The sequence below is a fragment of the Spironucleus salmonicida genome, chromosome 5, assembly GCF_000497125.1.
Source record: "Spironucleus salmonicida strain ATCC 50377 chromosome 5, whole genome shotgun sequence".
Taxonomy (NCBI): Eukaryota; Fornicata; order Diplomonadida; family Hexamitidae; genus Spironucleus; species Spironucleus salmonicida.
The window spans coordinates 1,420,227-1,434,326 of NC_090600.1; the positions used below are offsets into that span (position 1 = coordinate 1,420,227).

Below are 14,100 nucleotides of genomic sequence, written 5' to 3' on the forward strand. Positions count from 1 at the left end.
ATAAAATATACGCTTAATTTTCTTGCAAATATAATTATAAATACTTTTATATATAAATTAAAAATAAAATATACTATTAAATAGAAAAGAATATATATATATAATAATAATATATATTTTTAGACATTTCAAATTATATTTATATAAATAAACTAATATGTATATTTGTTGAAATATAATGACAAACATATGTAAGGCATTCAATGGGTCGTATGAATACTGTTAAAATATTTCCTGTTACAGTAATGGATGTGCTGTATTCACTGGTCGAGGGCAATGCAATAGCGTGTGTCGAAATTCATGTCAAAATGGTTAATACGTTGTGTGCATCAATAATAAAGATACAGGTTGTACATTACAAGATTTAGCAGGATAACGGCAAGGTTCATATGCATGTATTGCTCCTCTTATTCCAATTTGGGCTATTGTACTTATTGTATTAATTAGCTGCATTATCACAGCAATTGGTCTCTTTTTTTTATTCAGACATTTGCGAAAGTAAAAACAGTTAGATAAAATAACTTTGTAAAATGAAAGGCGGCAAAATAGATTAAAAATGCTTTAATAAGCATAATAGTTTGATGAAACACACATTTTAGAAAAAATTGAAGACATTGATGATGGGCCTCTAATGTTAGTCGGAAGAGGAAGTGGTGTATTTTGATATTAAATATTATATTATTTATATTAACATTATATAGATGAAAAAGAAATATATTTAGTTAGATGAAGTGCATCAGCTATAATAATCAATTTATAGTTTACTTTATAGTGGTAACAATAATTTATAAAAAATAATATATGAGATAGTGCAATCGTAATCTCCATTCTTATTTCCGGATTATCCATTATTTTTTGTAGACTAATCAAAACTATTTATAGAAAATGCTTTTCTCAGTACACAAAATTATGAATATCTAGATATACACTCTGTAAATACTAGATAACTTTTAGCGAGTATAACTTCATCTTCGGCAAAACCTTTAATTTGTGATATACCCGGACAAATTTATAAAAATATCATCATGAAAATGTCTACAAGAAAGATAATCTTTATATTAAATATGTTTTCTATAGATTAAGTAATCACAAGATAGGAATTATTCAATTAAAAAAATGTTAAATATTTTCCTGAAATAAAAAGATCAAGTTTTCAACATTTGATTTAATAGCTAAATTTACATCCTTTTATTTACTCCAATTCTTAATCTTGTGATATTTACTATATTCTTCATAATTTTTATTACTTCGGTAGTTAATCATGGTAATTCTAGCCAAAAGAATTAATCAGCTTGCAGATTATAAAATCCTTTATTTCCCAAACTACAACTAAATATACGGAATTTGATAATGTATTATTAGAGAGAGATTTAAAATAATTGATATTTCGTACAACGAAAAAGTAAAAATCATCGTTTCGATAAATATTTAAGCATGATAATTTATCAGCGTCGCTGCGGATTCAACTCGGGGATCGTAGATCAGTTCGAACAATATTTTAATACTTTCCAATAGTTACATAGAACCTTTATGCTCGCACTTTTATATCAGAAATTCTTAGCTTTAGTGAAAGATAAGATAATGTTAACCTAAACAATATAGAACTAGCACTCCGTGTAGTAGAGCCTTTAAAAGAAAAATGGCCAACGGGAACAATGGATTTAATAGATATTTGGACTGGAAATAAGTAAATCTAATACTATGTTCCAGAATGCCTTTAGCACTTAAATTTAAATGACTCATTCGACTCTAGCTCATTCAGTTGTATAAGTGACTAAATCTGAGTAAGAGTTTGTTGGTGAGTTTGGCGATGTGTTATAATCTATGCAAGAAATAGAAGCTTTTCTTGATGATTCAATATACGAGGTGAAATTAGATTCTTTAATCACAGAATTCAAATCTTTTACTTTTTCTTATGTCTTCTACTACCTTCCCTAGATAAATTACTAAATATTAAAAACTATGCAAATACTCATTAAAACTGCTATAACAAAAATACCTGCTGCTGTTCTGGTTTTAATATCAATCTATGAACAACAGTACTAAAATCCATCAAATTAACAACTTAGTCCACAAATTCTCCTGCAAGGCAATAACGACTTGTAACATTTTTTCATTTAACTTAGCTAATTACTTTATATATCATATATTATTCTAGAACACGAGTTTCTTTTTGGACTAAATCCCTAGCATTATCTACGTCGTTTTCGTTGTATTTTCCACGTTAATACATGTTATACTAAAAATTGATAAATACGATATTCTAATTGATTTTTGAGTTCTGCTTTTGCATATTATACAACTTGATCTGAGGCAAAAGACTAAAAACTATGTCATTCCGCTAGAAATCAGCCCGAAAATCGACTAATTTTTGATAATTCCTTACTTTACACACCTACCAAATATTCTGAATCTCGTTCCTTTAAACGCTCAGAAGCTCCAAGTTTGGAATCTCCATTTAATCCAAATCGACAATTTAGCATTCATCCAGATAAAGCTGTTTGAGATGTCCAGAAGCTAGCTGAAGACTTGATAATGGGTTTACAGACAAGTTGAGCGCAGTTATATGTTAAAGTCCTTAAAGCGAGAAATGCGTCAACTCGTTTGACTGCAAATCGGCAAAGACGAGCGACCCAGGAAGCTCTAAGCGCTGAACTGCAGAATGGGTGATGCTGACCCAGCGCAACGCAGGGCAGTTCGCCAAAACCACCAAATTCGAGACGTCGAAAAGGGCGAGCTTCTGCAAATATGGTAGTACTATTTCCCGCGGCAGTGAAACTGACGAAAGGTCCAGAAAAACCACATTTTAAAGCAAAAACGGGCAAAAATCGATATTTTAGGCAACTACAGAAATTAAGGAGTTGTGATTTAGTGCATATTATATAATATTGGAATTGATATTTAACGATTATGCGTTAATGAGTAATTTATTGAGTTTCTAAACCGATTTACACGATTTAAGCGTCAGTTCCTGCAGCTCCTAAATAGTTTCATCGTTCAAAAGCGTGCAATTGGTCAAAACGAGCTTTTTGACCTGCTGAAAGTTCAGCAAAACATGCAGGTCGAATTTAACGTTTTCTAGCGAGCAAAATTGTGTATGAAATTACAAATTTTGCAGGTACTTGAAGACGTTTTTATTGCGGGAGTAGCAGTCAATGATGATGAGATTTAGCAGATTGATTTCTTTCGCCTTTTGGATGATTGTGGCTGGAATCTCCCAGAGTGAATTTTGGCCGAATTAGGTGAGAAACGGGTTGATGGCCACAAGGACTGGAAGGCTCAGTTCTGTAGAGCGGCATTAAACTGAGGTCGCCTGCTGCTACAGGGCCTTGAAAAAGTCATCGATATGTTTTATTTTTAATATTTTCATCATTACATATCTAGAATAATATATATTATTAGATATAATATTTTAATTTTCAAAAATGAACATTGAAAATTTGACATAATAAAAAACTCAAGGAAGATTTATTGCACTTGAAGAGCTATAAAAGTAGCTTGTGAAGAATATTTATCCCGATGAGCCTTAAGAATTTATTAGTGTATTGCTTTCTAATTATAATGACTCAAACTTTAGAATAGTTTAATTATCTATGGAGTGCATTTAACTACTGTATCCCTAAATTAAATCGTAAAAAGGTATTCATTAGAAAATTTTCGCTGATACTATTATATAGTTTAAAAATATACGAGTTTAAGTAAAAGAAGCTGCTCTATAACTTTCAATTTAAGCTGCATCTTGTATAGATGAAGATACTATTTTAACATATATTAATGGAAATATTAGCGGGAAGAATCCTGGGCAAAAAGTATTTACATTACTTTTAATAAAGGAATTGTGTACTAACTCATACATACAAACAAAATAAAAGGCTATCGTAGTTGCAAATAAACTTCTAAGTGATGCTTCTCCAGATGTTAGATAAGAAGCTCAGAGTTTGATATCATAGTTAAGTGGTGTTTAAGAATCATCTAAATAACTTGACTAAGCCGGATAATAGTCAAACAGTAAAAAATAAAAAATAGGCAATAAGCCACATGTTAAACATAATCCACAAAACTCGCTATTTATTCCTCCAGAAAATAGTGATATCTAAGCATAATCGTAAACATTCAGCTTATTGCCACCTGAACCATACAGTTATTATTCATATAAACCATTATATTGTTATGAACTTCCAAGTTCGATTAAAATTATTATTGATCCTATAATACCATTTAAAGAATTATCAGTGAAAAAACCAGAATAATTAAGACCTTACGTTGAAAAAGCATTTTCTTTTATATCAACTGAAAAAGATTGGATTTAATAAATGGTTGGTATATAGTTTATTATAGGTTTAATTATATATCACTAGAGTACAGCAAATATCTAATTCTAAACATAGTTAGGATAACTATTATAAGAACACTGTTTATAATATTTACAAAATGTTGTATAATGCTTAACAAGTCAAAGATCAGTTTTATAACGGGAAATGGCTATATTATTAGAAATATCTTTTTAAAGATATGGTAAAGTGTTAATTAAGCTATCTGAGGCTTTACTCGATGCATGTTTTTAACTTTTAGTTAAGAAAGGAGTATATACAGAAAATGCAGCAGACTCACTTATTAAAACTATAATCATTCATTCAACATCCAAGTCTTCTTTATTAAAAATGATCAGTCTAATTAAAACTACCAAAGTTACATTATTAAAAGCCCATATATTAGATTATCTATGCATGTTCTGTATTATATCAAATTTTGATTAGAAAATACAATTTTGGTAAAATTATTAAGATCTAGAAAGTATTATAAAATAAACATTAGCAGATGCAAATGCAAGAACAAGAGGTACTGCTAAAGCTTTTGCATAATTTTTATCTCGAGAAAATCCTTAAATGTATAAAAAATTATTAGCGTCTAATTAAATTTTATAAAAATCAACTAATATGTAAGCTGGATTTTTGAATTATGATTAATTTGTGGGTATAGAAGTATAAGATGATTAGTTTCCTGGATATTTTTTGTAAGGAGGGGCATGTAACTCTGAAATTATACCCTTAAATTTTGATATCTAACGATGGAGGTTAATGCTTATTAGCGGTGAAGGATTTTAAGTTTAATATGGTGATTTAGTTAATAATTAAAATCTAATGATGATTGTAAATCAGGACGAAATATAAAGCATTTTATCAATACAAATATATGACGAAGAGACAGAGTTCAAACCTTAGATTTTAGTAAAGTAATAACCACCACCAGTTATTAAAAAGTAAATAGAATTTTAACCCAAATAAAAGGTTTAATTTTTAGATATTCCAGATGACTTTGAAAATGGGCTTGAATTTGCAGATCCTAATACATATTAAAAACCATAATAATAAGTTTCATAATAGTAATAATAATAAATATAATAAATATCTAAAGTTTAATATAAAGATTTATCAGATGAATAAGATAGCGAGGAAGATTTAGATGATATCGAATAAGCAGTATCGAAAGTAATATAAACTCCACTATATCAAGAAACAGTATAAGATTTTTAACCTATATAAACAGCAATCAATCTTAAAGAACTTCTATTACAACAGTAGCAATAATAGAGGCAAAAACAACCAAATACACCAGATGAACTATTACAGAACTTAGTTGATTCACTTACTTAAGATGAAACTGATGTTTCTGAAGTAATTCCCTAGATTTCGTAATATATTACGACTAATACTTAAGTTTAATTAATAAAATCACTATTAATTTTGCTTCTAGATTTTGTTTAAGCACCAGAAATTTAATAATAAACAGTTAATTTACTGATAACTATCGCACAACGTTTGCCTTAATCTTTTACAGATCTATTAGATTTTTGTATACCTATTTTAAATTCAATTTTTAGATCACCTAACTTAGAAACTAGAAGACTGGTGAACTAGCTGATACTTTTACTTTGTGCTTCATAACCACCTTCAATAATATTTGGTGTTTTCTCTTCTATTTTAAAAGTTGAATCTGATATTTTAGCAAACGCATCATTACGATTTTTGGCTATCGTCGCACGCTAGTTTAAATATAAAAAAGAGTTAAAATAATATGTTGATTACATTTGTCCAGATGTTATAAAAAATTTTGATTCTGAAGCACCTGAGATCAGAAAAAGTTCAACAGCTTGCTTTATAGATTTTTATTTTTTACTAGGAGAAGATTTTAGTAAATGGATATCAAGTCTACCTGCTGATAAATTAAAATTTATTGTACTAAGAATGAAATCAATAAGAGAGAAAGGAAAGTGAACTTATTATCTATCATTATGTGCCACTTCTTTAAAATTATTTTACAAAATCTTATATTTGTTGGATTTCTTTGATTGTTTACTCTTTTTAATCATCTAAATAATTCTAATTAACTTAATCAGTTTATATTTAATATTCTTATAGCAATGCTTACGTGAGTATTTAAAACTCTTCTTTAGTAAAAAGTTCTTACTCTCCCAATATTTCCTATATCTATTCCTGAGTACAACTAAAACCAATGTATTATAAGATATAAAATATATCTTCTTGATCAATAAATCCCTCAAAATTTGAGTCAGATACATAAAACAAAATTGATTTTAGATCCTACAAGTTAGCATATATAATTATGTAGAAAAAATGGCAAAATTATTCAAAATTTACTGTTGATACGACACCAATCAAATGAATAATCTCCAAATGTGATAATGACTATTCTCTTGTTTCTGGGAAATCTAATTTACGCATATGATTAATAATTAAATCTGGATACACTTCTTGATATACGTTTCCTGTAGCAGAGCTCCAGATTGATTTGAGTAAATCTAAGTTTAATTTCTAATCCATTTTATTCTTACTAAGTAGTACTACAAATAGTCTATTGTATGTTGTATTATTTATTATAGTATAATATATCATTATATAATATGTGTATTTAATGAACCTATATAAATTTATACAAAATTTCTTTAAAAAAATTATAAATTTAGACGTTTAACCATTTCAAGTTGAGTTATAAGAAGGATTTTTATTGCCTTTCCTAGTTTAGTAGATTTATCCTGGTGTTTTTATTCCTGAACATCCAAATAAATATTTGAAAACATTATACGCTATTTAATTGCTTAAAGAGAATAATTTTGAGTAATTACTACTTCCTTCTTAATCTTAACTTTAAAATAGTAACTGTTCCTTGTTTATATATCGACTTGTAGAATTATTTTTTAAATAAAAATTTCTAAAGTAAGTAAACTTTAGCACCATCTAAACACATCTATAAGTACTTAAAAATTAGTGTTGTATCAATTTTATCAATATATTTTCAAAAGATTATATTTATTCATTGGAATCTCATACTATTTAGTTTTATTATAAATAAGGAATGGTTCAATCTGATTAGTGCATTACCAGAAAGTAGCTAAATTAGTTTTAAATTGAAAATAATTAAGTATTATTATTTAATAGTGATTGTTAGGAAGAAGTTACAGAGTTTTTAGATGACCAAAATTTGTGGCTAAATTCAAATCTTAACTATTCATTTTTGCTGCTTTTCGAGTTTTTATCTTTACTAGATTTATTTAAAGTTTCTCAAGACATATAAATAAGCGTTTAAAATAGAAATAAAGAAATATAATATAAATACAAACCTATTATATGACACTCATTTTTTATAGAAAATACAATACCAATTATCATGGTCATAATATTCGTCTTACATTTCAGTTTGTCCATATATTTCTTCGTACAACTGTTATCCCATTTTTTAATCAATTTGTAATCCAGCACTCTTTCCCATTTCACTAAGTTCGCCATTTAAAAAAAAATGATAAAAGCGACCTTATTTTTTAATCTCTTACCCTTTAATTTTATCATTTGCAACATCAGTATCATCAGTAAAATGTAACTTATTTTGTAATTATTACGTCCAAGGAACTAGCATATCTGTACCTGAAACCCCTTATTCAACAGCCCATGCACATACCAATGCTCTGCCACCTACTGTAAGACATCTATTTATTTCCTTCAAAGCTTCTACACGCCTATCTGTACTAGCTAAATGATGTATAACTGCGATGCTAATAATAATATCAAACTTATTGCTTTAAAATGGTATCCGTAAAGTATCTCCAACAACTATTTCTGCTGGTTTATTTAAGGCTATTTTAGCTAAGTTATGAGAATAATCAAATGCAAAATTGAATTAGTTCTGATGCTAAAGGTACTTACCATTTCCACAACCAGCATCAAGTATAAATGAAAATGGATGTTATTTTATGAAATTAGAAACTAATGGCCAAGGACGATTTCTAGTATTAGAAAAGTGGGATGCTATAGATTCGTAAACTTTGTGCACATGTTCATTCTCTAAATCAATTGGATTTTAAATTGATGTAGGAGTTGATTTCTTAATAGCTGGAGCAACTTTAGTTTTAAGTTTATTTGAATTTCTAATGTCCATTTTATTACCTTAAAGGAGTGAAAATATATCATATATAAAAATCATCATTCATTAATTTATTTTCCAAAGTAAAACGAATCCAACCAATTCATCAAAGGTCATTTATTTCTATCTATCAGAGTATCCTATTAAGGGATCAATTGTTTCTAATGCATCAGTCCAATACTAAGCTGGAATTTTCATATTTTTGTAGCATTGTACTTTTTTTTCCACAACCTCTTAATCCAGCGCATTATCAAGTTCAAAAACGCTACCGATCAGTAAATCAATACAGACTTACTAAATCTTATGATATTCCGAACTATAAAATTCATATTTCTTCTAATCAATCACCAATTATATGACTTGAACTAATGAATTTTATTTTTGGACTTTCAGAGATTCATAAAATACGGTTTTCTTAATTTAACCAAAAACCAAACCGAATTTCGTGTTAAAAAACTAGTTATTAAAAAAAACATCAAATTATGACATTTCTTTACGATTATTTTAGCTAAATATCTTTAGCGCTAAATTAAATATACTCACAATTTAATTTACAGAGAATAAATTAGATTAAACTTTATTATCTTTTTTAATGAATTATGAGCCTTATAACTTTTAGTTTTCAAATATATTAGCCTTAAAATCTTCGTTCTAAGCCTAGTTTTTCTTAAAAATAAGTAAGTTAGACAATTTTTTAAGCTTTGACATAAATTTATTGAAGATCTTCTGGATTCTTACTATTTAATTACGAGTTTCTATGTTTTTAGAATTTATATGATGTAATGAAAGTTATAATGCAGCATTAATTTAATAAATTTCTAATATTTATTGGTTTGCGTATAACAAAGCATGAAAATTAGTTACAGACTAAATGGAGGCCTTTTGATGAGTAAATGATTCTTTTTATAGAGTATTTATCTTTATTTGAGCGTAAATAAGCTTAGAATTATGATTAAAATCAGATTCTTCAGGTTTTTCTGGAACAAAATCAACATCAATTTTGTTTGAAGAATCCAAAATTGAAGAAATAGATTAATATTTCAGCTTAATTTAGTCTAAATTATCATCAAAAATCTAATACCCAGTACCAATTTCTTAATTATGAATTAATTAATTAACTTCGTTATGGAACTATTAAATTATTAAATTTAAACTGACTTAATTAACATTCTCAACTTGATTCAACTAGGTTTTAAACTCATAAAATTATTTTTATGCATTGTCATTTTATTAAGGTATAGCGTTGTCTTACTTTGTTAAATGTTTCGTTATATCAGGAATAAGAGATTTTATTTAAATCGCTGATAGTATATTGGTTTTTGAATAAGGAGTGGAAAAAACCTTTATAGGATCTTAATGAACATACTCTGATTAAATAAGCAGCGAATTTCTTTCTTATTGTATTTATTCACAAATATCTGAAACTGAGTTGTTTAAATCAATTTCTTTGTCATCTTCAAAATCAGAGATATGTGCCGATTATTTTAATCTCGATTACTATTATGATAAAAGTACATCTTTAAGTAAATTTTCCATTTCTTGATCACCAGGGGAAAGAATATTAGAATTATTTACAGACAAAATCGAAGAAACTTATGATTAATTTATAATTTCTGATGCACTGAGAACATCCGTATTAGGCCGGATTGGTTGTTAATTTATTTATAGCAGATCTGCTAACTCAATAGTCAAAATAGAACTACTAACTTAATTAAGTAAATTATCACCTAAAAACATATATTATAGATTTTTAAATTAACAAAGTGTTTTTTCTAAATCTTAAGATTAAAAATAGCAATTATAAATTGATAACATTTTAATTTACATTATACCATTAAACTGTTTAATATTAGAAATATCACAATTTTCAATAATAATTTTATCCACATCAGAATCAATTTTATTCAATAAAAGCTAAACTTATCTAGAATTAAGGTTGATTAATTTTAATAACTTTCCATCGTTCTATAAATAATCTTCAATCTTAAGATCAGTTTCAGAATCTTCCAGAATTTATAAAATATCTTACATTTCTTCTTCTTAATCTATAAACTAATTATAATTCTCAAGTTTTTAAAACATTAATCCATAATATTAATCAAGATTTTCAGTATCTAACCCTATAATTATGTCATTAACTTTCACAATATCAGGATTTTCTAAAATTAATTGTTCAATATCACAATTTTAAATACTGTTTATCTTAACTATTTTCAATTTTTAATATATTGCAAGTTTTGATATATCAAAGTTAGTTATTGTACATTATTATAAATCTAAATATTCTATTCCCAAAGGAAAACTAGCAATATCTAAATCAATTTCGCAATTTCTAGACATAAAAGCTTTGAATTATCTTGAAATATCTATCTAATTTAGAAATTAATCATTATTTAAATCACAGACGAAAGCTGCTTCTAATAGAGATGCATTATCCGAAATTTATAATTCAAAAGAATCTTAATAATCCATAAATTCAACCTCCTAATTCATTGCACTGATCTGATCATTATATTATTCTAGAACCTCATCCTCATTAAGTACTAAATCATCTAAGACACGTAAGTCACCCACAGTAGCAAAATCCATTAATACATCATCTTCAGCTTCAGCATCTAAAAGTAAAATTTATAATGAGCTGAAAATTGTGAGTGATTTTGCCAAATCAGAAAGCGATGAAAAATTATTATCTTTAAGATTTAATAATTGTACTTAAGCGCATTTTTGTAGTAAAGATTTATTAATACTAGGAAAACATGTCAAATTTTACTGCTGAAGTCTAAGCATATGTGGAGTAGCTTTCAATTAGTTGGATATAAAACTGTTAAAATCCATTTAATGATGATGAATGATAGATTATTTATATTATTAAATGTATTTTTTTATTAAAAATACTAAGTTCTATATATAAAAATAATTACTAATATTAAAGCAGATTAATGATTAATACCCTTTAAAGCTAAACTTAGGATGTGTATCCATAGCATCTTCGCAATGGCTATAATATACTAACTGAACATAATAATATTCACTTGAAGACGAATACGGCATCTTCACTTTTTCTAAGTAATGAGTTTGAAGTAGAAACACACCATCATGCTTGCATATACAAGAATGCTAACCCTTTAACAACACTAACTGAAGATATATGTATGAAAAAAGGAATCGATGGCACATTTATTCCTAAAAAGAAAAAACAAGTTCACTTATATACTCTACACTCAACAAAATAGTTAAATCAATAAATGTAGCAACGAACTTAACCTAATTCAAAATATAAATCTAATTCAATAGGAAACTATCTTTAGTTTCGTCGGACATAACACAACACTGTTGGTTATGTTGATGGTAAAGTTTACCTAGCTTCAAATACAATCGGTTTTATTGGGAAGTGATATGTATACTTCATTCAAAACTCATTAGCCCATATTCTCTAAATATTTCTATAATATCTTCCATAAAAAGATCTCCATTCTCATAACAGTTCTAACAATATTCAACTAAGTTTTATTCTTAACATTGAAAAAGAATATCTATATTATTTTGTATCTAAACTATACTACTAAATAGTTGAATAGCATTCATTCTTCTGTCAATTACTGATGACTTTATCCCCCTTATCACACTTTTTGTTTTAATTTTAATTGATGAATCTAATTGCAGTATTGCGTTTAATATTTAAAAATCTATTGATCTTAATACCAAATTTGATTAAATTTTAGACGCAATACTTTTCAAGAATATATAGTCATCAGATTAGCTCTAAATTACTTCTATTATCACTTATTCTATATATCTAAATTTCCTTACAAGCATTATATTATTGTCCAGATTTTATAATAATGGATTAATAAATAAACATTGATTTAATAAAATGTTAGTAATATTGATGATTACTTAGTATGATGTGATTATAGAAATGAAAAACTCTTATAAAAATGTTAAATAGTTAACAATCTCAGGTGGAGCAAACAACCCTCTAAACTAAAATGACAAGTTCTACCCTACTCGTGTTAACTAAATTTATTCATCTACAGTATATGAATCGAACTAGTCATAATATTAGCCAATGTATGTCAAATAGATAAATAAGTATGACCCCCATTCAAGTGATACATTTCCAAAAAATTTAAGAAATTTAAGATTTTAGGCTCGTTAAAATTATGCTATTCTCAGGCAATATTACTCTACAAATGATTATATTTGATCAATATTAAACATAAATGATAGAGAATTAGTAATAAATTAATTTAATATTTACTATTGCTATTGCTATTATTTATTATTCAATAAAAAGAATGATTAAGATAACTAATAAAATGAATCTATAGTATCTACTGTATCAATTTTATAATTGAAAGCTTTCAGAAACTAATTAATCGTTAATGAACATTTTGTTTACATATTAAATATTAATCAATTATTATATAAATCCATGTCAATAAATTTTAATGTAATTATCACACAAAGATATTATTTCATTTTTAAAATCTAAAGAAGGGGAATAATACGACTAACAGTTAAATAATATATAGCTAAAACGTTCTTCAGTATCATAAGGATATGAGATAGATATAACAAAATTGATGAATTAATAAGAATAATAGGAAAATGATCAATAATCGTAACTTATACAATCACTTTCATCATCTAGTTTTCATTAGACTACGGTTAAGTTTAATGATCTATTTGATGAAGCATCTAAAAGTTTAACTTCTGTTTTACATTCATAAGTTGAACCAATTTAGGACTAATAAGAAGATACAGATCAAATGAAGTAATCAATTAGAGATTATTAAATCGATAAGTTAACAGATAAAATTATTCAGATTCAAGCATAATATGATAATATTAATACAAGCAGTAATTAAACTATTAAATCTTTATAACAATCATTAGAAGATAGTGAACTAGAAATTTCTAAGCTTTAACATGAACTAAATTAGTATAAAAAGGTTAAATAAAATTTAGAATAAAAATTATGTCTAATTCGTGCTGAATCAGACCTAAAAGTTCGTGAAGCCACATGTTAACTTCAAAAACTTGAGGGTTAAAAAGAATCCAAAGTAATATCTACAAAAATTAGAGATCTATAGTAGATTAATAATGACCTCGCAATGAAACTTTCTACTTATTAGAATTCTTTCCTTAGTTTGTAGAAAGAATCTACGAATAAAATACAAGAGTTAAGAGTTGAACTGCTTGAAACTAAATAAGAATTCTTATAGTAAATTAAAAATAAAGAAATGGACCTTCGTGTAAATATAATTCAGCTATAAAATACTCTTACTTTTTTCTAAGAAAAGTCTAGCTCAATTGAGCTGACAGATAATGCATAGTAATCAGTTATAAATTCATTAAAGTAGGAAAATCAATCGTTTCAGTTTAAAAATGAACACTTACAACAATAAAACAAATCGGTTACTATCAAAAACTAATAATTATAAGTATAATTAAATTAAATTGGTAACGAAACACATAACTCATAAAACTTAATTAGTCAGATGAAAACTGAGTTTGATGGTCTGTTAAAGTAAACACAATTTTTAGAAGCATAGAATAAAAGAGCTATAATGCTTATCAGTTAAAAATTTAAAATTTAACCCTCCAAATCTATTATAGAAATGATATAAAAGACGATTTAATAATAATACATGAAATGAT

The 14,100-nt window shown here is 26.6% G+C and overlaps 7 protein-coding genes across 7 annotated transcripts; 4 read left to right on the forward strand and 3 right to left on the reverse strand. All coding sequences in view use genetic code 6, as the record gives it.

The window, feature by feature from the left end:
* Nucleotides 1–178: 178 nt before the first annotated feature.
* On the forward strand, nucleotides 179–664 carry SS50377_25419 (uncharacterized protein; the record flags this gene model as incomplete). The annotated part of the gene is made up of 1 exon (XM_067909251.1): nucleotides 179–664. One exon carries the CDS (start codon nucleotides 179–181, stop codon nucleotides 662–664), a length of 486 nt encoding a protein of 161 aa, XP_067764072.1.
* Nucleotides 665–2,113: 1,449 nt separating this feature from the next.
* SS50377_25420 (uncharacterized protein) lies at nucleotides 2,114–3,373 on the reverse strand (the record flags this gene model as incomplete). Its single annotated transcript, XM_067909252.1, has 1 exon — nucleotides 2,114–3,373. The coding sequence occupies one exon, from the start codon at nucleotides 3,371–3,373 to the stop codon at nucleotides 2,114–2,116; it is 1,260 nt and encodes a 419-aa protein (XP_067764073.1).
* A 52-nt stretch (nucleotides 3,374–3,425) lies between these two features.
* SS50377_25421 (CLASP domain-containing protein) lies at nucleotides 3,426–6,275 on the forward strand (the record flags this gene model as incomplete). The annotated part of the gene is made up of 1 exon (XM_067909253.1): nucleotides 3,426–6,275. One exon carries the CDS (start codon nucleotides 3,426–3,428, stop codon nucleotides 6,273–6,275), a length of 2,850 nt encoding a protein of 949 aa, XP_067764074.1.
* A 1,378-nt stretch (nucleotides 6,276–7,653) lies between these two features.
* SS50377_25422 (Methyltransferase) lies at nucleotides 7,654–8,451 on the reverse strand (the record flags this gene model as incomplete). The annotated part of the gene is made up of 1 exon (XM_067909254.1): nucleotides 7,654–8,451. One exon carries the CDS (start codon nucleotides 8,449–8,451, stop codon nucleotides 7,654–7,656), a length of 798 nt encoding a protein of 265 aa, XP_067764075.1.
* A 48-nt stretch (nucleotides 8,452–8,499) lies between these two features.
* On the reverse strand, nucleotides 8,500–11,271 carry SS50377_25423 (uncharacterized protein; the record flags this gene model as incomplete). Its single annotated transcript, XM_067909255.1, has 1 exon — nucleotides 8,500–11,271. One exon carries the CDS (start codon nucleotides 11,269–11,271, stop codon nucleotides 8,500–8,502), a length of 2,772 nt encoding a protein of 923 aa, XP_067764076.1.
* Nucleotides 11,272–11,375: 104 nt separating this feature from the next.
* Nucleotides 11,376–11,831, forward strand: SS50377_25424 (uncharacterized protein; the record flags this gene model as incomplete). Its single annotated transcript, XM_067909256.1, has 1 exon — nucleotides 11,376–11,831. The coding sequence occupies one exon, from the start codon at nucleotides 11,376–11,378 to the stop codon at nucleotides 11,829–11,831; it is 456 nt and encodes a 151-aa protein (XP_067764077.1).
* A 1,056-nt stretch (nucleotides 11,832–12,887) lies between these two features.
* On the forward strand, nucleotides 12,888–14,099 carry SS50377_25425 (uncharacterized protein; the record flags this gene model as incomplete). The annotated part of the gene is made up of 1 exon (XM_067909257.1): nucleotides 12,888–14,099. The coding sequence occupies one exon, from the start codon at nucleotides 12,888–12,890 to the stop codon at nucleotides 14,097–14,099; it is 1,212 nt and encodes a 403-aa protein (XP_067764078.1).
* Between the last annotated feature and the right edge of the window lies 1 nt (nucleotide 14,100).